Source organism: Dromiciops gliroides, chromosome 1 (assembly GCF_019393635.1).
Source record: "Dromiciops gliroides isolate mDroGli1 chromosome 1, mDroGli1.pri, whole genome shotgun sequence".
Classification (NCBI taxonomy): domain Eukaryota; kingdom Metazoa; phylum Chordata; class Mammalia; order Microbiotheria; family Microbiotheriidae; genus Dromiciops; species Dromiciops gliroides.
This window is the reverse complement of record NC_057861.1, coordinates 147,742,652-147,768,853: the sequence shown is the minus strand read 5'-3', so window position 1 is coordinate 147,768,853 and position 26,202 is coordinate 147,742,652. Positions and strand designations below refer to the sequence as shown.

Here is a 26,202-nt window from a genome sequence, read left to right as displayed (position 1 = left end):
GTCACTGAAAAGTTGGGTTTGTACAGTTTATTGGTGGATTACAGAAGAAGTAAATACAAAATAAGGAGAAATTATAAAGACCAGTCAAGTATTTGTTAAGTGCAAACTATGTGCCAGGCACTGTGCCAAGTGTGTGTGTGGGGGGGCAAGCTTGGTTCAAGTACACAGAAATGAGACAATCCCTAAAAGCAAAAAGCAAGAAGCTTTCCTTTTTTTTTTTTAAATTTTTTTCTTTTTCTTTTTTTTGGTTTATTTAGAATTTTGTTTTTTTCCCTGATTACATGTAAAAACAATTTTAAACATACATTTAAAAAACTTTGTGTGGGGGCAGCTAGGTGGTGCAGTGGATAGAGCACTGGCCCTGGATTCAGGAGTACCTGAGTTCAAATCCGGCATCAGACACTTTACACTTGCTAGCTGTGTGACCCTGGGCAAGTCACTTAACCCCAGTTGCCTCTCTAAAAAACAAACAAACAAAACCTTTGTGTTCCAAATTCTCTTCTTTCCTCCCTCCCCACCACACCCCCCCCTTTAAGAATGCAAGCAATTCAATGTAAGTTATGCATGTGTAGTTATGCAAAACATTTCCATATTTGTCAGGTTGTAAAAGAAACCAGACCAAAAAAAAAAAACCTCAAGAAAAATAAAGTAAAAAAAATGTTGCTTCAATCTGTATTCAGATACCATCAGTTCTTTCTCTGGGGATGAATAGCATTTTTCATCATAAGTCTTTCAGAGTTGGGGGCAGCTAAGTGGTGCAATGGATAAAGCACCAGCCCTGGATTCAGGAGTACCTGAGTTCAAATCTGGCCTCAGACACTTGACATTTACTAGCTGTGTGACCCTGAGCAAGTCACTTAACCCCCATTGCTCCGCAAAAAAAAAAGAAGATAAGTCTTTCAGAGTTGTCTTGGATCATTGTATTGCTGAGAATAGCCAAGTTATTCATAGCTGATCATCTTAAAATATTGCTGTTACTTTGTACCCACTACATTTTACTTTGCATCAGCCCATGTAAGTCTTTCTAGGTTTTTTGTGGGTTTTTTTGAAGGGTAGTGAGGGTTAAGTGACTTGCCCAGGGTCACAGCTAGTAAGTGTCAAATGTTTGAGGTTGGATTTGAACTCAGAACTCAGGTCCTCTTTTGGGGGGGTGAGACAAATGGGGTTTAAATGACTTGCCCAGGGTCACACAGCCAGTAAGTGTTAAGTGTCTGAGGCCGGATTTGAATTCAGGTCCTCCTGACTCCAGGGCTGGTGCTCTATCCACTGTGCCACTTAGCTGCCCCTCAGGTCCTCTTGAATCCAGGGCCAATGCTTTATCCACTGCGCCACCTGGCTGCCCCCCTTTCCAAGTTTTTCTGAGAGCATCCTGCTCATCATTTCTTACAGCACAATAGTGTTCCATCATAATAACACACCATAATTTGTTCAACCATTCCCCAATTGATGGTAGATTTTATTTTTTCAATTATTAAGCATTTATTTTTTTTCCTCTTCAAACCATAGGGGAAAAATAACAATTGTAAGGGGCTAAAATTCTAGCTAGTCTGTCTAAAATATCTAATGAGTGGTTGTCAATAAATTATAAGCTTTAGCAAGAGTTAGACTTTTAAGCATTTATTAAGGAGAATAAGAATTTGGTGAAGAGAAAGTGAAAGGCCTAGATTCAACTGTCTATTAAAGGGAGAGCTCATCTTTAGCTCTGCTCTCCACCAGAGTCCTCAGGAAAGAGAGAGAGAGAGCCAGCCTCGCCCCTTCTTCCTCCCACAAGCAAATGTCACTTCTTGACCCAAAGAAATGCCCCGTGGCTTGCCCTCAGGCACCTTTCCTACAGTAACTCTCCAGCAGGTGGCATCATTCCAATCATTACGCAATAAAGATTTTAGCAAATGCCTTCTTTTTTATCATAAAAGTATTTTATTATTTTCTAGGTACATAGAGATAATTTTCAACATTTGTTTTTATTAAATTTCTAGTTCCAAATTTTTCTCCCTCCCTCCCCAAGACAGCAAGCAATCTAATATAGGTTATGTGTTGTTTAAAATCTAAATTGTGGGTCCTAATCTGCTTCCCCAGTCTTGGGGGGGAAGCTGGCTAAAATCACTGATAAATTCAACAAGAATTTAGGCTTTTAAAGATTTATTAAAATATATAAGTTAGTGAAGAGAGAGAGAGAGATTGAGAACAGATTCCTTATAGCATGGAAATCCTAGCTTAGATCTAATTCATTATAGCCAGAGAGAAAGAAAGCAATTTTCTTTCATAGCAGCCCACATGAAATCTCTCACCACCAAGCCAGTGTCTGAACAACTGACAAGGGCCCCTCACTGTTCTCCACCTGCCGCCACCAAGCCAGTTCTGGATGAAAAGAGATCACTTGCTCCTTCCTCTTCCCAGAAACCTCCTCTCCAAAAGGAAACAGGGCTGTCCACACACACACACACACACACACACACACACACACACACACACACAGCTCCAAGTGGTTCTATAGATTTAGCTTCCGGATGCTAAAGTCACATGGTCTCTAAATCACATGCTTTCTCTTCATGGCATAGCTTCCCTACAGTATCTCTCCAGCAGGGGTGCCATTCCAATTCTCACAGTTATGTATGTACAGTCACATTAAACATATTTCTGCATTAGTCATGCTGTGAAAGAATCAGAACAAAAGGGCCTCAGAAAAGAAAAATAAAAAAAGTAGAAACAGTATGGTTCAATCTGCATTTAGATTCCACAGTTCTTTTTTCTGGATTTGGAGAGCATTTTCCATCATGAGTCCTTTGGCATTATCTTGGACCATTGTATTGCTGAGAAGAGTCAAGTCTATCACAGTTGATCAACACACAATGTTGTTGATACTGTGTACAATATTCTCCTGATTTAAGCAAATGCCTACTTTTTTTTTTTTTTTTGGTGAGGCAATTGGGGTTAAGTGACTTGCCCAGGGTCACACAGCTAGTAAGTGTTAAGTGTCTGAGGCCGGATTTGAACTCAGGTACTCCTGACTCCAGGGCCAGTGCTCTATCCACTGTGCCATCTAGCTGCCCCAGCAAATGCCTTCTTAAGCAAAACAAATTCCTACTTTGGCCATGTCCAACTACATTACTCTCAGACTATGTCTTTAGTCCACCTCTGTCAGGAGTTAGGTAAAAAATCGACATCATTGGTTGTTCAGAATCATGGTCAATGATTGTGTTAATCAGAATCCTTTTAATTCATTTTTACAGTGCTATCTTTTTTACATGTAGTTTTACTTATTTTATACAGGTTTTCCCAGATTTCTCTAAAACTACTTTTAAACATTTCTTACAGTACAATACTATTCCATTATATTCATATACCTTAATTTGTTGTCATTCCCCAATTAATGGCTACTCCTTTATTTTGTAGCTCTTCCACATAACAAAATTACCTGACATAAGTATTTGTGTGTTATTATAAGAACTTTACTTCTTTCTTTGAATTTTTTTGGGTATAGATCTAGTAGTGATACTGTTTGGTAAAAGGATAGATAGAGTTTATTTGCTTTGGGCATAGTTACACTTTTTTTCTAGAGTGGCTGGACCAATTTACAGCTCCGCCAACAGTATATGGCTAGGCCTGTTTTCCTCCCTATCTGAATGACCCTTCTAATTTCCTTTGCTGGATCTTTATCCAGGTTTTCACTTGCTAAAGGTATGGGTGTCCCCCCAGACCTCTGTCTTGGGCCCTCTTTCTCAGTGCCCTTTCCCTTGGTGATCCCATGAATTCCCCTGGATCCACTTACCATCTTTCTGCTGATGATTTTAATATCTACTTCTTCAATTCTACCTCTCTCCTGACATCTAGCTACCAGTTGGTATTAAGTATCTTAAAGTAGATGTCCCATAGACAGCTTAAATTCAGCATGTTCAAAACAAAACTTGTTTTTTCCTAAATCCTTCTTTCTTGCTAACTTCTCCTATTGCTGTCGATGGTACCACCATCCTCTTAGTCACTCAGACTCATAACCTAGGTGTCATCCTTGATTCCTCATTCAACACCTACCCCCAATATCTCATCTGTTGTCAAGTCTTATTCTATTTTTGTAACATCTGTCAGGTATGCGTCTGACACAGCCATAGTTCTGGTACTGGCCCTCATCACCTCATGCCAGGATTATTTCAATAACCATTGGCCTTCCTTCCCCAAATCTTTACCCACTCCTGTTCCTCCTTCACTCAGCTATCAGTTTTATCTTACACACACACACACCACCACCACCACCACCACCACCACCAGTGGCTTCCTTTTACCTCTAGAATCAAATATAAAATCCTGTTTGGCTTTTAAAGCCTTTCGTGACTTGGTCCCCTCCAACTTTTCCAGTCTTCTTATACCTTACTGTTCTCTACATACTCTGAGATCCAGAGACCTTGGCCTCCTGGCTATTTCTTTCACTCAACATCCCATTTCCCAACTGTTGATATTTTCACTGACTTCCTCCATTCTGAAATGTTCTCCTTCCTTGATTCTCCAGCTTACTCCAAGTCTGAGCTAAAGTCCTACCTTCTACAGGAAGCTTCTTCTAGTCTTTCTTCATCTTTGTACCTTTCTTCAATGACTACCCTAGTTTATTTTGTCTATATTTAATTTTTTTTTTGAGGCAATTGGGGTCAAGTGACTTGCCCAGGGTCACACTGCTAGTAAGTGTCAAGGGTCTGAGGCCGGATTTGAACTCAAGTCCTCCTGAATCCAGGGCCGGTGCTCTATCCATTGCGCCACCTAGCTGCCCCTCTATATTTAATTTGAACAAAGTTGATTGCATGTTGTTTTCTCTGCTTGACAGCAGGGAACTTGGGTGGGGAGGAGAGGGGTTTCTTTTTATCCCCTGTGCTTAGCATAGTTTCTGACCCCATAGTAGATGCTTAATAAATGATGTCATCAGAATTGTCACTTTAATCTTTTATGATCTTCTCTATCCCTCATTTGGTCATGAACTCTTCCTCTTTCCCTTACTAAAAAAGTAATTTCTTCCTTGCTCCTCTAAGGAAGTTTTCTGATGGAGAAGATGTATAGCATAAATATAAAGTGAATAAGTACAAATGTAAACAAAATAGTTAAATACAAGCAAGTTGATGGGGAAGGCACTAACATTTAGGGAGATTGAGATAGGCCTCATGTAAAACATGAAGTCGGAGCTTCATCATAAAGGAAGAAAGGATTTCTATTAGATGGAAATGAGATGGAGTGACTTCTAGGCGTAGGGATGTGGCATAGAGCTACGAGATGGAGTCTGACAAATACATTTATCCTTTCCACGTGGAGGGCAAAGGGATTTGACAACCTGTGATTTGGAAGATCTGCATAAAAAATTTTGGCCCACTCTTCATACCAGAGAAGTCTGAATTTTTTCATTTTCTTTTATAGGGTGTTTACAGTTCCTTACTGTAAAATTTGGGTTAAGTATTTGGTCATGGGCTCTGTGTTGTCTGATGGCCTTTGTGTGTCATCTGTGGCTTCCTCAAAACTCCCAAAAAATTCCCATTTAATTTCTTATACTGACCCGTGATAAAGCAAGACTGCTAGCAACGTGGAAGGGATAACTGCCGAAGATCAATTTGGCGGGATTTCAGACTAGGGGAAGGGAGGAATCTCCAGTGAGACTGAAAAGATAAATTAGGGAAAATTAGTGCAGGGTTTTCAAAGTTAAGCAGAGATGTTTGTTTTATCCTAAAGGCAATTATGAAGCCACTGGAGTTGTTTGAATAAAGGCGTCCCATAGTTATATCTCTACTTAAGGAAATATTACTTTGCCAGCAGTGCATAGGATAGACTGGGGTGGTGATAGACTTGAAGAAGGACCAGGAGGTCTTTGAAATAAACCAGATGACAGTTAATGAGAGTCTAGACTCAGGTGGTAACTTTATGAATGAAGAGATGAGATGAATACCCAGATTACAGTAGTTCTAACCTGATGTCAGTTCCATAGTATGGGATATGCCATAACTGTCATCATTTCTTTAAAATTTGCTGTTCAGTCATTTCAGTTGTATCTGGCTTTTCGTGACCCAATTTGGGGTTTTCTTGGCAAAGATACTAGAGTGGTTTGCCATTTCCTTCTCCTGCTTACTTGACAGATGAGGAAACTGAGGTAAACAAGGTCAGGTGATTTGGCCAGGGTCACACAGTGTCTGAGACCATATTTGAACTCAAGTCTTCCTGACTCCAGGCCTGGCACTCTATCTATTGTACTACCTCAGAACCCTTTCTTAGAAAAGTTTAGTGCAAAAGATTCCACCTCAAGATAGCAGCCCACTTCTAGTCACCCACTTGCAGCCTGTGGGTCAGTGGGTAGCACTGGGTTTGTGGTAAAGAAAAACTAAGATTAAATCCAGCCTCTGACTCTGCCTAATAGGAATAAGAGACAATGACAAGACAAGGTGTTACTTCAGTACCCCAGAGATGGTTTTTTAAAACACCATAAGAAATATCTGATTTGTTAGGTGGATCTTTGAGATTTATGGATAAGAAATGCAAAGAAAGATCTACATCAGGAGCAAATCCCAGAAGAAGGCATGGTGCCTTCAAAGTATCATATCTGTTAAAAGTTATTTGCGGGGGTGGCTATGTGGCGCAGTGGATAAAGCACCAGCCCTGGATTCAGGAGTACCTGAGTTCAAATCTGGTCTCAGACACTTGACACTTACTAGCTGTGTGACCATGGGCAAGTCACTTAACCCTCATTGCCCCGCAAAAAAAAAAAAGTTCTTTGCATAAATAAGCCAGTTTCTCCTTACTTTAGGGTGTTTTTATTAGATTTAATTATTTACTCCATCACTGTCTAATTTAGAATGATGACAAAATTTTCTAAATCCACTTTAAAAATGCTATCAGGCAGTTAAAAAATGCTATTTCTTCCATTATTTGCTGTTTCTGGCACTTCTGAGAGAAAACACAAGTATATAGTAAAGGAACACAAATTCCTATAATAATTTTTCTCTCCTACCCGTACATAATCATTCTCCCTCAAATACCATAATCTCTTAGTTCAACCTACTCACTTCCCATGAGCTACTCCTCTACCCCACCTCAGCCACACACAAAGATGGTCATACCCGTGATTTTGCCATCACTCACAAATGTATCACCTCCATGTTCAAGAGTTCTGGAATTCACTCATCCAACTATAACCCATTGGCTTTTCACATCTCCTTCTGCTTTCCCTAACAAAACCCTGCTCTTCTGTAATACTGTAACATCCAGTTCCTTGACTCTGGCCATTTCCCCTGTACTAGCAACATTGTCTTCTTTTCCCTATCTTGACCCCTTGTGGAAACAATCTAACTCCACGTCATCCTCTCTTCAATCATTAGCACCCTTATGTTGGTGATTATGTCCTGTGAAGCCTTAGCCATGGATCATTCCCACCACACACACACGCTGCTGAATGAAAGTGGAGAAAGTTATGCAACCATTTTGACTGGGTCCACTACAAATTTATGATACCCAACCTTAACTGAACCTTTACTGCTGCTAGGCAGTTCTACTATACCTCCCTTATCAACCTACTCTCTCTCCACTTCAGTTCTTCCAAATCTTTTCATTCCCAAACCTCCCATGACTTCCTTCCCTCTCTCCTCTCAGCAGAGATCCTTGCTTCATATTTGACAGAGAAAATAGTGAGGCCCTTTGCCATAAACTCCATCATTTTCATTCTTCCTCATCTTCTGTCACTCAGATGCTTTCTGTTACTATCTCCTCCTTCACCCCTGCCTCACATGAAATGGCCTTAACTCCTTCAAATGCTCCTATTCTATCCCATCTCCTCCAATAGATTGCCCTTGGTTATCTCCACTTTGTCCCTTATTTTTGGTCTTTCTCTACTAAATCATCTGCTGCCCACGAATGTTTGCATTTCTCTCATCTTGAAAACTTGCTTCATACTTTTATCCCTACTATCTAGCGTCTTATATCTCTTCTGTCCTTTGTAGGTAAACTCTTCAAAAAGTCTGTCTACAATTGTTACCTCCACTTTTCCTCTTCTCCCTCTTTTTTTTTTTTTTTTTTTGGTGGGGCAATGGGGTTAAGTGACTTGCCCAGGGTCCCACAGCTAGTAAGTGTTAAGTGTCTGAGTCCGGATTTGAACTCAGGTCCTTCTGAATCCAGGGCTGGTGCTTTATCCACTGCGCCACCTAGCTGCCCCCTCTTCTCCCTCTTTTTAACTGCTTATACCTAACTTACAGTCATATTCCAGTGAAACTGCATTTTCCAAAATTATCAGCGATTTCTTAGTTGCCAGATCCTTTTCTCATTCCTTGTTCTCCCTGACTTCCCTGCAGCCTTTGACATGATTGGTCACTCCATTCTTTTCTTTTTCTTTTTTCACTCCATTCTTAATACTCTCTCCTCCCCAGGTTTTCAGGACCTCTCTCTCCTGGTTCTCCTATCAGATCTCTCCTTTTAGGTCTCACATACCTGCTCAGTCTCCTTTGCAGCATCCTCATCCAGATAATTCCCTTTAACCCTAGGTGTCCCAAAGGGTCTTTCCTGGGCCTTCTCCCTCTACACCATTTTATGTGGTGCTCTTATCTGCTCTCACCTCTGTGCTAATGATTGTCAGATCTACCTGTCTTGCTCTCCATTGACCCTCAGTCCAGTATCTCCAGCTGCCTTTCAGACATCTCTAACTGGGTATCTGGTAGGCATTTTAAACTCATGATGTTCAAAACCAAATTCATTCCCTTTTCCCCTAAACCCTCCCCTCCTCTTCCTTTCCCTATTTCTGTAGAAGGTAACACTACCCTCCCAGTCCCTCAGGCTCAGAACTTAAGGAGTCATCTTGACTTCCTCATTCTCTCACCCCATATCCAAACTGTTGCCAAAGCCTGTAATGCTTTTGCAACATCTCTCAACTATGCCCTCATCTCCCCCTTGTCATTGTCACCACTCTAATGGTGTCCTTCATCACTTCATGCATGCATGCATGCATGGACCATTACAATAGCCTGCTGATGGGTCTGCCTGCTTCAAGTCTCTTCCCATTCCTGTCCATTATCTATTCAGTCACTAAAGTGATTTTTTTCCCTAAAACTTAGGCCCAACTAATGTCACTTCCTCTTACTCAGTAAACTGCTGAGGCTTCCTATCACCTCCTGGATCACATACAAAATACATTCAAAGCCCTTTATTACTTTACCCTCTACTACCTTGCTAGTCTCCTTATTCCTCCACACCACACATATTCTTCTGTCCAATGACACTGGCCTTATTTTTCTTCCACAAACAAGACACTCCATCTCTCTGCTCCAGGCATTTTCTCTGTCCTGACTACTGACTTCCTTTTGAGTTCCCACTAAAATCCCATCTTTTACAGGAAGCCTTTTTCATTTTCTTATTTTAGTACCTCCCTTTGTTGATTATCCTCTATGTGGCTTTTTTGCATATATTTATGGTCTTTCTCTATAGTTTGTGAGTTCCTTGAGGGCAGTGATTGTCTTTAGCTTTTTTGTATCCCAAGATCTTAGCACTATGCTTGTAGTATGAACTAAATAAATTATTGTATTCGCTTGAGGCTTTAGGACTGGTTAATTTGCTGTTTTATTTTGGGGAATCATTCTCAGCATAAACTTAACTGAATAAGGACCATTAAACTCCGCTAATTAGATTATTTGATCCAAGAATATAGGCCTACTGCTTTTTTAGGATTTAAAAATAGTTAATAGACAATTATATGCATACTTTTTTGTTTAGAGACTCTAGTTACATAATAGTAAAAATAAGTACGTTACATTCTCAACTTGAGAACTGTGTTCACTACAAACAGAAAAAAAACCTAGGATAGACAATAAAATAAGTGATCTAGGGAGGAGGTGGGGTGGGAACCTAGGTCCACTTTGTTATCATGCATATTAAACTGGAAAATTATCTTAATATCTTACAGTATTTTATATACGTCTGTTAGAAAAATTCATTTTTTTTTACCATGAGAAATCTGCTATGTGAATTGTCAATGTAGCATTATTGTATATACAAAGTAATTTTCAAACCTATCCTGTTTTGAAAGATAAAAGCCATTGGACAGACAGAACTGAATACGAGTAATCCTGAAGAAGTATTACAGCTTGCAGCCCAGAGAAGAAAGAAGAAATTTCTCCAAGCAATGGCAAAACTTTACTTTTAAAGAAAAATGTTTCCCATCCAAAAAGTATGATTAACTTTATTTTTTTTAAACAAAGTTTAAAATAAACAATATTAAAATATTACATTTATACAATATATGTACAAATAAGTGGTGTTTTCCTCATGAAATGTACTGAAACATTTTAGGGGGAAAAAACCTAACCCAGTACAGTTTCTTCAAAAGAAGAAAAAATTTCACAGGTCAAGTAGCAGAAATAATCTAGTGTAACGTTTTTTCTGATGAAGTTCAGTTGCTTAGCTGCTGAGCTCTAAGATATTTACATAGAAGCTTTTCTTTATACACCAAGTTCTTGAGTGCCTTTCTTTGAGTTCTTAACATTATTTTTCCAGTAATAGTTTTCTAGAAGTCACTGTATGTACATCTTCTGCCTTTTCTACTTTAAATAATTTCTCTTCCTACATTGTTCTTTTTTTCATAATGTATTTTGTGAGGGGAACCCTAAATTTTCTGAACATAAATGACTTTAGTCTCTAGTTTTAAAAAAACGTACCTTAAAGGGGATATTTTCTTTGATATTTCATAAAGTTATTTTTCATATAAAAATTTTCCCTATTAAAATCATTGTGATAATATACAAAGGTTTCATATAAATCAACCCGTATATTAAACAAAGCTCTGATTAAGATGTGCACAGCTATTTGCTAAATCTGGGTTTTAGAAAAGCCAACCTTTTTCTTTTTTTATCTTTAGTTTTACCCAAAGATTATATATTGCTCTTCCTGAAATTCACAAAAGTTCATATATTTTGGAGCAGAATGCTATGGCAGCTGTAATGAAAGTTTCATTATCTTAATAACTTAAACCTTTGTAAACAGTCAAGAATTTTTTTCAAGAATTAACTGAATAGCACCAATCAAATGAGTTCTTGAACTTACCGAGTACAATTTAAAGTAGCACTCATCCAGTCCAAAATATCTCAAACAGTAACATTCCTAATTTATCAGAATGAACTTTGTTGCACAAGTCCCAAAAATGTAGCTATGGTAAAAATTATATCTGACTACATAGTTCCTGGATCTGTACTCACCCTGGGATTGAAATATTAATGTTTGCAAACTAGTTCAGCTGTTTCTTGGACAGCTAAGATTTGAACTATGGTTCTTCCAATTCTGAATGGCTAGGCTTTTAACTCGTTCATGGCAGTGTAATTCTGAATTGGTTAGGACTACTACTAAAGTTGTGTTTTAGCTTTTTTAGTACTCCAAAAGGAATTGAATATTCTACTGTCAAGTAAGAACAAATCCACTCAGCATGTTGTCAGTTAACTTGGTCTTTAGTGTTTTCCTGGGGATTTTTCTGTGCTCTTCGGTGGTGTCATAATGCCTCCATTGCACACTGGTGACAACTGTCCCACTTTTGTGAAAGCTGACACATAATTGACTTCCTCCTGTTCAGAGACAGAGAGATGTACTGTTAACACAAACTACTTTAGCAACAGAATTGTCAAATTTATCCTCCCTCAAGTATTGTTTCGAGCACTGGCCCACTATTATTTGGTCATGTTTCCAAAACCCAATACTTCTCTGGATTTTATGTTCAGCTGCCTATTAAAGTTTGCAAGAGGGGGCAGCTAGGTGGTACAGGGATAAAGCACTGGCACTGGATTCAGGAGGACCAGAGTTCAAATGTAGCCTCAGACACTTGACACTTAGTAGCTGTGTGACCCTGGGCAAGTCACTTAACCCTCATTGCCCTGGAGTGGGGAAGGGGGGAGTTTGCAAGAACATATTAAGCATTCCTTATAATCATAATTGTCCTCACTAGCTTTTCTAATTAATTGTATAATGACAGGCAACCGTAAAGTCCTGAAGTACCTTCTGAATAGAAATCAGGTCAAATTGAGTATATCATATTACATTCATTTTGAAATAATGACAGTATTAGTAGTGTGGTACACAGATCCAGTGTTCTCAATAAGAATTAGTTCAACTATTTTCCCTAGCCATGTCAAATTTATTATAAATTTGGTCTAACAGTATCGATATGTGTTTTCAGTGATATGCTAAGATAAAAACTAGGTGGATGATGTTCTTCAGTTAATAAATGATCTAAAATAATTTAAATTTCAGATTATCTTTTCAAACCCCAGAGAAAACAAAGTCATACCAGCATAGCCAAGTAGTTTGTGTGTGTCTGGATATTGTGTCTGTCTTCTACAGAAATCTTCTTAAAAACCTTCAGTTTCACCGGAGGACCACCCTTCACTACTCTGGCAAAAGGTACCATCCATTCTACACATTCTGAAATGTTTTCCCAGTCTAAACCTGTGGATCAAAAGGAAAATGTAATTCACATTTTAGATCAACATTTTGCCTTTAAAAAATACTTGCGTGCGTGCCTGCATGAGCCCATCTTCTGGACCTTATGATGTAGAAACTTTCTTCCCCGTATGTCTTATTTGATTCCCAAGTTTAATATCTGTATCTCTCACTATATTAAGATTCAGAAAAATAAAAATACTGTTTATTCATGTTGCCTGTGGTATTAGGCCAGTGTTTAAATGTGAATTGGGAGATGATGGTCAGCCACACTGGAGGCAGGTTATTTCATCACCTTTTAGATTTTAGTAATGGTAACTGATTTTTATTTTAGCTACAGCTAGATAATATATCAATTTCATACTATTGCTTTTTATGCTTTGATTGAAATATGTCAGAAACTCGGTCTAATTATTATTAAAACCATCTAAAGACAACTGTCTAGTTTTCAAAATGCAAGCCAAGTTTTCAGCATAATATACAAATATTTGTGCCGTTTCTCAGAATATAAATTCTTATTCATTTCATACTAAAACTAAAGAGTGAATGTTGCAGCAGACAAAAGTTTGTTAGAATAAAACAATGACTGCTTACTTAATTCCATTTATAATGAACTAAATTTCCATTTGACCTAAAACTTTCTTTTATTTGTGTATTTTTTTGTAAAAATAAGGGAAAGAGCATCCTCTGAGAAAGTACACAGAATCCATAGTTAGGACTTGGATTCAAAATCCCTGTTCAGGTATTATGATCATGAACAAGTCACTTTATGTTTCCAAGGCCTCAATTTCCTCATCTGCAAAACTGAAAGAGTAAAAAGGACTAGGAGTCTTTTTAAGGATCAGTGAAGCTCCAAATCTATGATTTCATGATCAGAAGATTAGAAAATTTACGTCAACTCAAAAGAAGTCAAAGTAGTCCTTCAACAATTAGATTTTAGGTTAAATTTAAAAAATATAGGGGCAGCTAGATGGCGCAGTGGATAAAGCACCGGCCTGGATTCAGGAGTGCCTGAGTTCAAATGCAACCTGTTAAGGGCTAAAATTCTAGCTAAACTGTCTAAAATATCTAATGAGTGGTCGCCAATAAATTATAAGCTTTAGCAAGAGTTAGACTTTTAAGCATTTATTAAGGAGAATAAGAATTTGGTAAAGAGAGAGAAAGGCCTAGATTCATCTATCAAAGGGAGAGCACATTTCTAGCTCCGCTCTCCACCAGAGTCCAAAGGAAAGAGAGCGAGACCGAGCGCCAGTCTCTTCCTTCCTCCTCCCACTAGTCCACGTCACTTCCTGATGCCAAAGAAAAGACTCCTGGTCTTGCCCTCAAAGACCTTCGCTTCATGGGCAGAACTCTTCTACAGTAAGTCTCCAGCAGGTGGCGTTATTCCAATCGTTACAGACCTCAGACACTTAACACTTACTGGCTGTGTGACCCTGGGCAAGTCACTTAACCCCAATTGCCTCACCAAAAAAAAAAAATTAAAAAAATGTATATAATAGCATGAGTTACTGTATTGTATGAACAAGAAGTCAAGTAGGAAAATAGCTTACCTGAAGCTTTCTTTACAACTTCAATGGAGGTAAAATGGCATAAAGCAGCCGCAGCCAATATTCTATACTGGAATTCTAATGAATCAATGGAGAGAATACACAAATCCAGGAGCTGTCCAAGGAAAAATTGTTGATTGTGATTAACTTAGAAACTGAAGATTATGTGCCCTTATGAAGGTTTTAACAGTATGTTGGGGGGAAAGTGTTGGCAGAAATGTCCTACATCCTACCTTCCACTCCTGTCAGAGCACTAGGATTTGATATTTGTCAGTGATGTACATGAGATTTTATTTCATATTTAATTTTTTAAAACAGATTTTATAATAGAGCAAGAATTTGATTTCATGATTCTGTCAGACATTACCTGGGTTCTCAAATCTGGCCAGCATGATTGCAAGCTCTTAGAGGGCCTACCTATCTGGAAAGACTACAGAAGTATGAATGTGGCAACAGATTATTTCTGGACCAGATTAAGCTGTGTTTGGGGAAGATCAACACCTCAACATTAGTCTCTAGGTAACTTTTCACCTATCATAACTAACAAAAATAATTTAGAGGGGTAGGGTATAAGGAGTTACACACACCCAAAAGTTACAAGTCTTTTATGGGTTGTTGAAGTGCCACATAAACTTGTTTATAAATTAAGGTTAAATTTCTACAGAAGATAAACAGAAGTACCACTCGGTCTTTTTTAGCTCACTTAATTTTTTTTTCTTTTTCTTTTACTCCAAAAAGATATTTATAACAAAGCACTCTAATCTGATTCTTTTTTAGGGGAAGCATGTTCATGGGAGTTTTAAAAACAGTTTTATTCTGCTTTAAGCACAATAATCTGAAGTTTTCTGGAAACAGAAGTAGGGGAAACAGGAAAGAGTTTATATTATAGCCATTTATACCAGGTCGTGTTCAACATATATAAAAAACCTAGGTGGTAATGGTAATATAAATCTATTAAAAATGTTTATACCTGGGCTATTTGAACAAACGTTTCCTGGGAATACTGAGGTAGGAGAACTTTAGGAACATCTTTTAGAGCATCGACTTGGAGAAAGACATTCAGCCAGGCAATAACTGTTACTGGACAGAGCTCCCACTTTAAAGCCTGTTAAAAGAAGTTTTAAGTTCTATATTACAACAAAGATAAATTCATATCATGGGTCTCTCAAAAGGCCTTTAAATGTCATCTAGTCCATCTTTCATTTTAGAGGAGGAAACTATCTAGTGTGAGTAGCTGAGAAAAAGCTAAACTGCACTTCCATACTGTTAGTTCTTTCCATAATTCTATATTGCCTCTTAACAACTTATAAGAATCAGATAGATTTCAGCTCATTTCTGAACAGAAGTTAAGTTTCTGTGACTTGACTTCCTGTTTCCTGAAGTGTGTTGATCTGTGGATGCTTTGAAATATTTATCATAATCTCTTGTTTTGGAAAATCAGAATTTAAAATTTAAAAAGAGCCAAAACAACCATTACCTAATCTTGTTAGCTACTGGCTAGTGCCATCTACACTGAAGCCCTTTGATCGTGATACTCATTCTCATTTCTCCTATTTTCCTGACTGTCTCTAATCTGGCTTGCTTACCATTTAAAATGTTCTTAGTGACAGTTTTGAATTACCCCTTATGTGGTCACTGACTACTCATTCATATATTTGGCATACACTGCTTATTCTGTACAGAACAAGGCATTAGGGGAGATAACACAGCTGAGATATAGTTCTTGGTTTCTTGGGTTTTACAGTCTAAACACAGATAAGTTCTATGTGATATCCAAGGTGAAAGAAAACCATTACCAGCTAGAGCTCGATTGTGAAAATGAACCATCCTATTATAAACATATGATGGACTGACTGACAACACACTTAGCATGGGGCAGCTAGGTGGTACAGTGGCCCTGGGCCAGGGCACTGGCCCTGGATTCAGGAGGACCTGAGTTCAAATCCGGCCTCAGACACTTGATACTTACTAGCTGTGTGACCCTGGGCAAGTCACTTAACCCCAATTGCCTCAAAAAACAAAAACAAAAAATACACTTAGCAGTTACTTGACCCTTAGAAATAATAAAAATTTATCATATTTACCTTTAATATAATGAGTTCCATTCCTAGGATATCATCTTCACTGCAAGCACCATCAGTGACATAAGCAAATTCTTGTAATTTAGGAGCATAGATTTCCTTTAAGGATGAAATTTTTTATTTTAAATAGGATCTCATAATGAGAGAACATAAAAGTATTACTCAAGTCAGCTGTGAACCATGCTTTATTGTCCTTGAGGACAACATCACAGTTAAGTTATACACCTTAGCATTTATTGAAGGCCTGTAGAGTGGCTGGTGGAGGTGGATGGAGAGACATCAAGATGAATAAGTAGGTGATGCCTTCATAGGATTAATTTTGTATACAATGCAAGACAGACATAGGTATAAATGAAGTGGTACGGGAGTTGAGATGTGAATAAACTATGTCTGAATGAGGAATGACCTTAGAATCAAGAGTTTGAAACTTGGGGGAGGAACAAATAGGCTGGTAAGCGATGTTGGTTAAAATAAAGTATTTTAATAAACCCTATGCTTTGTTGAGAAGGAATGAATAGCATGAACAAAGGTATGATACTGTGAATGCATCTGGTGAATGAACTATTATAAGATGTAATGGGAAAGTTTGTTGGGACTAAATCACTTAGGACCTTAAATTCAGATGGAAGCATTTGGTTCTGATCCTAGAAGTAATGGGGTGACATGAGCAGAAACATGATTTGGGAAGACAAGCTGGGTATCAGTTCATATAATAGGATTGTATTGCAGGTAAGACATAAACCACATCATAATATGTATCCTAATCAGGGGAAAGTAACAATATTAACCATGAAACAATATCCAGGCAAGGGGGCAGTACTAACTTATGACCTTATAATTACATACAGATGTAAAATGTAAGGGTAATATGGTAAGCTAGAGATCTAAACAACTTCTGCTGGAGTTCCTAATAAAAGCAGAACTATTCATGAATTCTTGATTAGCCTTTGAGATAACTGCTTCCCTATACCTTTTGAAAAACAAAGAAGTGTCACTCTGAATCTCATCCTAACAAGAAGGAATTGGCTGCCAAAACAAAAATGAGGCAAGTGTTGAGAAAAAAATCACTAATCTTTGAGTTGGAAGGGAAAGCCACTTACAGCTGGACATATAGACTAGTTTTTTTTTTTTTGGAAAACTGGTTTTAGAGAAAGGATAGGCAGGATACTATGGTCTAAAATTTAACCATAATGATGAATGTGAAAAACATTATAAAACCTTATGCATTCGATACAATTTAGTAATGAAGGACTTTGACTATCAAGATATCTTCTACCTTCAGTGATACATGCAGTGCCATTTCTGAAACGGATTGCATGTATTATCTGAACTTTGGATTTCTTTGAAGTTATTATAGGAACACTACAAAACTTCCAAAACAGTGGTGCTGTAAAGCATTAAAACATTTAACATTCTAATCAAGTATAGGCATTAACTAACATTTTAAGTGAAAACAACTTGTTCTTCCATTAAAAATATATTTCAAAAATCATCTCACCTCAAGTTTTGATGCAATGAATAATGAGGTAATCCCAATGAGCTGAAGCATATTTTTATTTATATCCTTCTGTGTCAACATAAATCTATCAAAAAAGTCTTGAGCCAGATAAAACGTTTCCCTGTGAAGTGTATATACTTCACATACCTAAATAGGAATTAAAACATTGAAATTATTCTTTAGGTTTCTTCAAAGTGAAAAGTAAATTCTAAACGTACCAAAAGTTAAAGCACTTTTATTTTTAAAGCTAGATTTAAAAAAAATTCCTCAAGGTGAAATATTAAAAGTTGTTCATTGGTGCTAGAATGATTTGATTTGTTTCTTCTCCCCAAACTAAGTGGAGGTGCCAATTTGTAAAACTTTTATCTCGTTTTGCTTCCATATAGTTGATATAAATTATCAATACTTTTTGGTCAGGTCCTCTCCAAAGTTATCACAACTATATGACTGAAAAAGGAAGGGGACCAGTCATATAAAGGGGGGCAATAATATAGTTAGCCCTTGTGGGCCATTGATATTTATGTAGTCTCAGAAATGCTGGAGTACGGATTCTTAACTTGGGTCTGTGGATAGATTTTGGAAGATCTGTAAACTCAGATGGGGGAAAATATTTCATTGTAACTGGCTTCCTTTTTTTTTTTTTTTAGTGAGGCTATTGGGGTTAAGTGACTTGCCCAAAGTCACACAGCTAGTAAGTATTAAGTGTCTGAGGCCGGATTTGAACTCAGGTAACTCCTGACTCCAGGGCCGGTGCTCTATCCACTGCGCCACCTAGCTGCCCCTGGCTTCCTTTTAATACTATGTATTTTATCAGTTTAAAAACATTCTTCTGAAGAGTTCATATGCTTCACTAACAAAGTGTATTACACAAAGTTAAAAACTGCTGATTTGAGGAAGGCCTCTTAAGCATCCTGGGTGAGGTTCTTATAGTGGATTTAGGATGGCAGAGATGAGACACAAGTACATTAGGTGAAGCATCTCTAGTGCTCCGATGAGTAAGATCATATTTCAGATTCACTGGTGCTTCTAAGCAACACCTGAAGCAATTACATGTACCTTTGATTTAACTCATATGCTTTTTTTTTTTTTGGTGAGGCAATTGGGGTTACGTGACTTGCCCAGGTTCACACAGCTAGTGTCAAGTGTCTAAGGCTGGATTTGAACTCAGATCCTCCTGACTTCCAGGGCCAGTGCTCTATCCACTGTGCCACCTAGCTGCCCCAGCTCATATGCTTTTTTTTTTTTTTTTGGTGAGGCAATTGGGGTTAAGTGACTTGCTCAGGGTCACACAGCTAGTTAAGTGTTAAGTGTCTGGGGCCGGATTTGAACTCAGGTCCTCCTGACTCCAAGGGAGTGCTCTATCCACTGCGCCACCTAGCTGCCCTACTCATGCTTTTAAAGAAAGTTTTGTTAATTCCTTCTCTTTCTACACTGCCAATGATTCTTTGCCTCTTCTTCCCCAGAGAACCCTCTCAAAACTTATCAGGCACAATGGTCATCTCTGAAAATGTATACCTCATTCTGTACCTGTGGTCTACCATTTCTGAGCAGTACAGTTTGGTTCAAACAAATCTTCTGTTACTCCTCCCTGGTACCTTGGAGGTCTACAGGTGGTACTTGGCTATTGCTTAACTTGTACAGGTGGCTTTCTAATCTAAGGTGATCACTCTAATGGGGTATACTTAAGGTTTGGGGGGATTTTGTCTGGGGTATTGAGGGGGAAGGTTATGGGGATATTTCTGGAGTATGTTGTTACATGAGATGCAGAAAAGTTAAAAAAAAAAAAAAAGATCATAGCCCTAACCTATAAGGACATTCAGAACTCTAGCTAATTCTGCCTTTTTTGTTCAGGGACTATAGTTTCCTCCTTCAAGGAACCTCACAACCTTGAAACCTGGTGGTTTAGGAACTGCTCAGTCATACTTTTTATTTCCCCTAAATGCACACATACATCAGGATTCCTCTGTATAGTTTAGGAATGCAGAAATGACATCTGACAATTCTTCAGTCTCACTCCTTGGTTCCTTCATTTTTACTTAAGAAAGCTGAAGAGCCTATTTATTGATCAAGCTGGCAAAGACTGTGATGTAGCTATAACTCAGCTCCTTAATACTGCAGAATAAAATCTCATATTTCTTTACCACTTTAAGATATGTTGAGTTGTTTCAGTTGTGTCCAACTCTTTGAGACCCTGTTTGGGATTTTCTTGGCAAGGATGCTGGAGTGGTTTGCCATTTCCTTCTCCAGTTCATTTTACAGATGAGGAACTGAGGCAAACAGGGTTAAGTGACTTGCCTGGGGTGACACAGCTAATAAGTGTCTTGAGACCATTTTTGAACCCAAGAAAGGAAGGCTTCCTGATTCCAAGCCCAGGACTCTATCCACTTGGCCACCTACCTGCCCTACTTTAAGGTATACAAGGCATTTTCCTCACAGAACCCTTATAAAGTAGGTAGGGTATTATCCCCATTTCACAGATGCAGAAACTGTAGCCCAAGTTAAGTGAGTAAGAAAGTAATATAGTATTTGAACCTAGACTCCTTTTGAACTCTTTAGTCAATCTCTATGCATATGTGGCAGTTGACATAGGCTAATTTCAGGTTTTATTCATGCCATTAACTATGAACATCTTTTTTTGGTTAGAATTTTATTTTTTCCCAAATTACATATAAAAGCAATTTTTAATGTCAACTTTTAAAACTGTGTTCCAAATTCTCTTCCTCCCTCCCTCCCCCCTTTAAGAATGCAAGCACTTAAGTATGTTATACGTGTGCAGTCATTGCAAAACATTAACTGTAAACATCTCAAAGATTGTAGCAGATAAACTGTTATAAAAAAATCACTAACCTAATTTCTGCTTCAAGACATTTACATGGATGTGTATGGAAAATTTTGATTTTTAGTTTTTAGGGGCGGCTAGGCAGCGCAGTGGATAAAACACTGGCCCTGGATTCAGGAGGACCTGAGTTCAAATCCAACCTCAGACACTTGACACTTACTATCTGTGTGACCCTGGGCAAGTCACTTAACCCCCACTGCCCTCCCCCCAAAAGGTACCAGGATTTTTAAGATTTCTAAAATAAAGCAAAATAAGTTGAATACTCACCTCTAAAAGCCAGTCCAGAAGTATTGACCTCATCTGTGGTTCTAAGTCAGAGTGTAGCATTTCAAAATGTTTGTCATGAACATATTTGGTCTCCTTTTTTAACATATTAAACCATACATCCTTAGAACATCCCCAACTATGAAAGAGCAAAAAGACTATCATATACAACTTTGTTGGCCAAAAATGCACTTCATTTCTATTGAGGGATCTATTAATTACGGTATATGGCTTTTGCAATTAAATTCAAACATTAAGTACTATGGATTGCACAAAGTCTAAACTTAGGAACCACCCTTAAAGATTTTACAAACTACCATGTATATATATCAAATTACTAAATGGATGAGGAAGAGGGATCCATATAAAGAGTGTTAGGAAAACTTGGCAGAGAAAGAAAGGGGGTGGAAGTACATTGTTGGAGACTTCACTAAAAAGATAAGATATAAGCTTAGCCTTTGGGAAAGGAGTTTGACAGAGATAGGGAAAGAAGGTATTTCAGCCATGAGAGAGTATGAAAAATTCACGGAGGGCATCTTGTACAAAACAGCTAGTTGTCAAATTTAGACAATTCTGTGAAAGTAATCTGAAATAAGGACAGAGAAAGATAGGCTAGAGCTAGTGGAACAGCATGCAGACCAAAGAGTTTTTTCTTTTATCCAAAAAGGCTCACATCCAGTGTCAGCCTCAACTTGTCATTCACGCTCACCTCACCTATCCATTCTGGGGCCAAATGCTATTTGTACCTTCATGGTAGCTACCTTACCTCAGACCCTTCCTCATTACCTCCTACCTGCACTATTGCAGTAGTCTTCTGCTTAGTCTCCCTGCCTCAAGTCTCCTCTCAATCCAGTCCTTCCTTCACTTAGCTATCAGAAGTGATCTTCCTAAGTGCTCTGTATGACCATATTGCCTGCTCCTACCTACTTAAACTCCAGTGGCTCTGTTACCATCAGGCTCAAATGTAAAATTCTATAGGACTTAAGTCCTTCACAACTTGGCCCCTACCTATACTCTCCACAGCTTCTTTGGCATCCCTCAAGACTGAGTTCCAATGTCACCTTCTGTAGGAAGCCTTTCCTGGTCCCCAACTGCTGGTACTTTCCCTCTGAGATTATTTTCCATTTACAGGAGATGTACATTGTATGTATCTTGCAGGTACATTTGCAAGCTGTTTTTTTCCATTAGAACATGCATTTATTGAGGATAGGGACAATGGTTTTGCTTTTCTTTGTATAATATATAGCACTTAGCACAATGCCTGGCACATAGTAAGCAATAAATGCTTTTTGATTAAAGAAGCTACTAAAAGTTTTTGAACAGTGAATTGACATGATTATAAGATCAGACTTAGAGATGGAAAAAGGTCAGGTGGTCTCTATTACTTTGACAACTGTGCGAAGAGTAGAAAAGGTGAGATTAGAGGTAGGTAGATGAGTTAGGTTTTTACAGTGAAAGGGGATTTTTGATTACTGATAATTGCTTGAGCCTCTTAAAAGTGGTTTTGCAGTATTCCTTCATTCAAATAATAATACACTTTAAAAAGATTGCAAATCTCTTTACATTAATATATCCCCATAACAATCCTGTGAAATAAGTTCTACAAGTATTATAATCTCTCTTTTACAGATATGGAAATTAGAGCTGAGAGAGGTTGTGACTTGCCAAGGATCACATAACTACCATCTTTCTTAGCCAGAAATAAAATTTAGATGTTCCTGAGTCTTTGTTGTCCTACTTTTATGCTACTTGGAGGCACTGATATAATAACAGTAATTTTGAAAAATATGCATTAAATTATTTTAATTGAAGAATATTTCCCTTTAATTTTTAGGTTTGCCTTTGAGGATGGCAGTAAAATAGTAATAAATCAGCAAATTATCAATATTTTAGGTTTTCCAAATATTTTAGAAAAGTATTGAAAATAACTTACCTTAAGTCAGGCAGAGGTGAAGGATTTATGAAAAGGTTTTTAAACCTATAATTAGTAAATCTGGAGAAGTCACTGGTGACAGTTTCTTTGTGTGGTGTTTCAATAATAATGCAAGGAGTGATACCCCCAGATAACACAGATGGCCAACAATTCTGTCATTTAAAGAGAAAAAAATTTTAGTTTGCTTATTGATCTATTTTATTCAGTAGTAAAAAAGGATCAATTATAATTTTTACAAAAGAAATATGATCCTAAAAATACCTTTTTCTTAAAATAACTGTAAATACACAGTAAATGATATAATTTTTAATAGTCAAATATTTAAAATGACATAAGCTAAACAAATTATTTACTTAATTCATGAACGACAAGATATGGTCAAATAATCAAAATTTTGCAATTAGCAAAATCCTGAAGCAGAAAATAAGAGGAATGAAAATGGAGTCACCACAGAGCTAATAAATGGAAACAGGTAGAGGAGGAGGGAACATGGGAAATGTATCATTTTAGAATATCAAGTATCAGGCTGCTGCTTCAAAGCCTAGACTTAAAAAAAATTTACATTTTCCCCACCAAAGCAATAGCAACAAGGATGGCTTTTGAAAATGAGGTTTCTCAAGTTTTACTTAAACCTGCCTCATGAGTCAATTTATACTATTTAATTGGGAAACACTAAAAATGACTGGAAAGGAATAAATGCTATTTTCTAGGGGAATGTGTTCAAGGGAGAGCAGTGATAAAAGTATATAGCTTTGGCTCCAGGATCCCCTCTGTGGCAAAGGATAAGAGAATGGATTTAAGGTTCCAGTGAGAGACTAGAGGTTCTGGATGTTGGGCCCAAATGCCAGGCTATCCAGGTTGTAGTTAACAGAACACTGGGTACAGTCAAGAAGCGAACAAAGAGCAGTATATCCAAAAGGATTAGGCGGGCCCTGGACTAGCCAGACCACTCCAAGGGGGAGGGATTTACAAAGAGGAACCAGCTGCTAGAAGACTGACTTACTCTGTACTCCGCAGTTGTAATAGTCATGCTCATATACCCTAAATCACTCAAGACTACTCCAGGCTGAACCTTTAAGCATTTCGAGGTAAAAATGTCACATGGACTTTTCCTATTGTGAAGCAATAGCCCTTCAAATTTTCCATCCCTAGCCTAAAGTGGCTTTCACCAATCCATCCTGCTTCACCTAGTCTTGCCTTACCCTAATTTCATATTGCTGTCTCTTGGCCACAGTCTCCTCTTTTTTTTTCTTTACATCCTAGAATATAAAAAAACAACCAGAGGTAAATTTAGGTCCCAAAACATCAAGTGGTCTTTTTACTTTTCTGAGTTTCCCAACTTACCTGAGCTGTTTTCCTTTTTTTGGCTTGAAGGAATTGAGTTTCCTGGGGAGAATCTGTTTGACTGGTATAGGGCTGCTGTTTAGCTTGCAGTCGGCTACTGTAAATGGGGAACAAAAAGAAGGGACAGAATAAAAAAGAGATCTGCTGTCTAACAACAAGCACTCTGATACAGACGACAAAAAATATTACCTTCGTCTTGACATTTTTTTCTTTGGGTTCTTCAGAACTTCTGGAGAAGGAAAGGGGGGAAATAGTCAAGCACATGCGTGTTCTATAAACCAGGGTCATTAGTAAACTGGGGAGATTGCCAGTCATTTTGGTTATCCTATCATTATTCAAGATTTTCCAAATTAAAATTAATTGGGGGGGTATGTTTTTCCACCCACTATCAGAAGTACAAGAACTCCAAAATGCATACTATACAGACTTTAAAAATTCAAATCACTATTTATATATATACAGCATCCCAGAGGGAGGCGCAAAGCAAATTCCCCAAACAGGTCTCTCCTCTGCATGACCCCCACTCCCATGCGGGGAGAGGGGGAGTAGGGGGAGACTTATGCACTTTAGCCTTCTACCTCTCCCTGGAGACAGCAGCCTGAGCTCCCCTAGTCCCTGGCCCCCAGGTGGTGGGCTTCTGGGACCCCGGCCCGTCTGTACTAGGGCTAGGGGTGGAGGGTGGGGGTGGGGGTGGAGAGCCAAAACTCTGGGGAAGCCGGTTCCGCGCCAATTTGGAGAGCGGCAGTGGCGGGGAAGCCAGAGAGGGAGGGAACTGAGACTTGGGTCGTGTCCTTCAGCCTCCTCTCTTCTCTCCTTCCCCGCCCTCGGGCAGGGAGGGGGCAAACAGACTTCCCCCTCCCAAGCCCCCCTCTTGAGAAAGAGGCAGTAAGGATGGGGTATTTCAAATGAGGTTCCCCAAACCAAAGGGGGGAAAACGCCGGCCTGCCTGCCCCTTCCCCCATCCTGACCTCAAAGCAGGCAGGGTACCCCATCTCCTCTGGGCTGACACTTTCTTGGCTTCCAGCTCCCCCGGGCGCCCCACGCCGCTCTGCCCGCTCGACCTCGGGCGACAGGGTCCCAGGGGGACGGCAGGATCGTGACACGCAGCCGTCCCGCCCAGGCTGAACTTTCCTGAGTCCCCTCTCCCCAGCCCGGGTTCCCGCCCGCGGGAAGGAACCAGACCAGATAGGACGGATGAACTCCGCCCGGCAGGGGTCCGGGGGTCCCCAGCCCCCATTACCTGCTCCACCATCAGCCCGGCTGCAGATCCGCTCTCAGCTGGCGCCGGCGCCAACCCTATATATATCTCGGGGCCAGCACCGCCCCGTACGCATGCGCCTGAGACTGACACCTCTGGACAGCGCCTGCCCCCTCCCCCGCCTCGGCCCGCGCCGCTCTCCAGCCCCGCCCGCCCCGCCCGGCGCGCGAGCGTCCTGCGGCGCGAGACCCTACCCAACCGGCGCGAGCCCCAACCCAACCGGTGCGAGCCTCACCTGGCTCCCGCCTCTCCCGGTCCATTTCCCTTTCGCGAAGGGTACCGGCGGTCGCGGGCCACCGGGCCCAGACCCTAGGCCCTGGGGGGAACAAGGGAGCAGAGGAATAGACTCCTTTCTCGTCCCTCCTCTCCGGCCCCGGCATCTCCCGCCAGCACTCTACTCCCGCCCCTCCTCCCTCGAGGACGAGGCCAGATCCGAGGGTGTGGCAGCTGTAAGGAGGCTCCGAGGAGGTGGGGGAAGAAGCGGATAGGCTGGTTGGAGAGGTGACACCCGTCCAACTCGAGAGGTGAGACGCCGGGGCCATACGGACGGCGGCAGCGGAGATGAAGCCAGAGGTGGCAGCGGCCTGCCGTGGCTCCTTCCCTACCCTCCCGGCACAGGCACTGGCTCCGCCCTTTCTAGAAGGGGGTGGGGCTAAGGCTTCTACTCTGGCCAATGGGAAGCGACAACAGCCCTACAACGTGGAGCTGCCGCAGAATGTAAACAGTGCTGGGTTCTTGGCTGAGGTCCGCGTGGTGGCCTGTCCTCCCTGAGCTGGCCCAGGAGCCCTTTGCAGTCACAGCCGCCGTTCTTGGACCCTGTGCGGGAGAGTGAGAGAAGCCAGCAAGAGGGCAGGGCCTGGCCTTGGACCTTGCCCTTCGCCCCGGCCCGTGGATTCAGATACGTATCTCCCCATTTTCCGCCTCTATTCTGGGCCCTGACCTCTCCTTCTCCAATCCCCCACCCCCATCCATCCCGGAGGCCTGGCTCTGGAAGCACCCGCGCCCTCTCCTCCAT

At 39.8% G+C, this 26,202-nt stretch overlaps 2 protein-coding genes across 4 annotated transcripts in view; one reads left to right on the top strand and one right to left on the bottom strand.

Annotated features, from left to right (window-relative positions):
* The window catches only part of INTS8 (integrator complex subunit 8), a 74,621-nt gene extending 61,982 nt beyond the window's left edge, over positions 1-12,639 (top strand). Inside the window, exons 27-28 of one of the 2 annotated variants that reach the window (XM_043978055.1) lie at positions 10,028-10,168; positions 12,325-12,639. In XM_043978055.1, the coding sequence (XP_043833990.1) occupies positions 10,028-10,144 (117 nt within the window). In that variant the 3' untranslated portion in view covers positions 10,145-10,168; positions 12,325-12,639. Of the gene's footprint in view, positions 1-10,027; positions 10,169-12,234 lie in introns of both variants that reach the window. The other variant, XM_043978047.1, reaches the window with a different exon arrangement.
* CCNE2 (cyclin E2) lies at positions 11,019-25,839 on the bottom strand. Of its 2 annotated transcripts, none has more exons than XM_043978066.1 (12): positions 25,423-25,839; positions 24,119-24,158; positions 23,930-24,026; positions 23,788-23,844; positions 22,586-22,737; positions 20,656-20,791; positions 17,550-17,696; positions 16,055-16,150; positions 14,941-15,075; positions 13,974-14,085; positions 12,272-12,429; positions 11,019-11,552 (listed from the first exon to the last, which is right to left on the bottom strand). In XM_043978066.1, the coding sequence occupies exons 1-12, from the start codon at positions 25,727-25,729 to the stop codon at positions 11,439-11,441; spliced, it is 1,551 nt and encodes a 516-aa protein (XP_043834001.1). In that variant the 5' UTR covers positions 25,730-25,839; the 3' UTR covers positions 11,019-11,438. The 2 variants fall into 2 exon arrangements, with proteins under 2 accessions (XP_043834001.1, XP_043834010.1); XM_043978075.1 differs by lacking the exon at positions 25,423-25,839 and adding an exon at positions 25,170-25,240.
* Positions 25,840-26,202: the final 363 nt, after the last annotated feature.

Excerpts from the sequence above, each read along its gene's own strand:
- CCNE2 (XM_043978066.1), bottom strand. The coding sequence starts at position 25,729 with ATGGCCCCGGCGTCTCACCTCTCGAGTTGGACGGGTGTCACCTCTCCA. Across the intron at positions 24,159-25,422 it reads CCGGGAGAGGCGGGAGCCAG|AAGTTCTGAAGAACCCAAAG; the intron begins GTGAGGCTCGCA and ends TTCCTTCTCCAG. Across the intron at positions 15,076-16,054 it reads TGGAACTCATTATATTAAAG|GCTTTAAAGTGGGAGCTCTG; the intron begins GTAAATATGATA and ends TTCTTTTAACAG.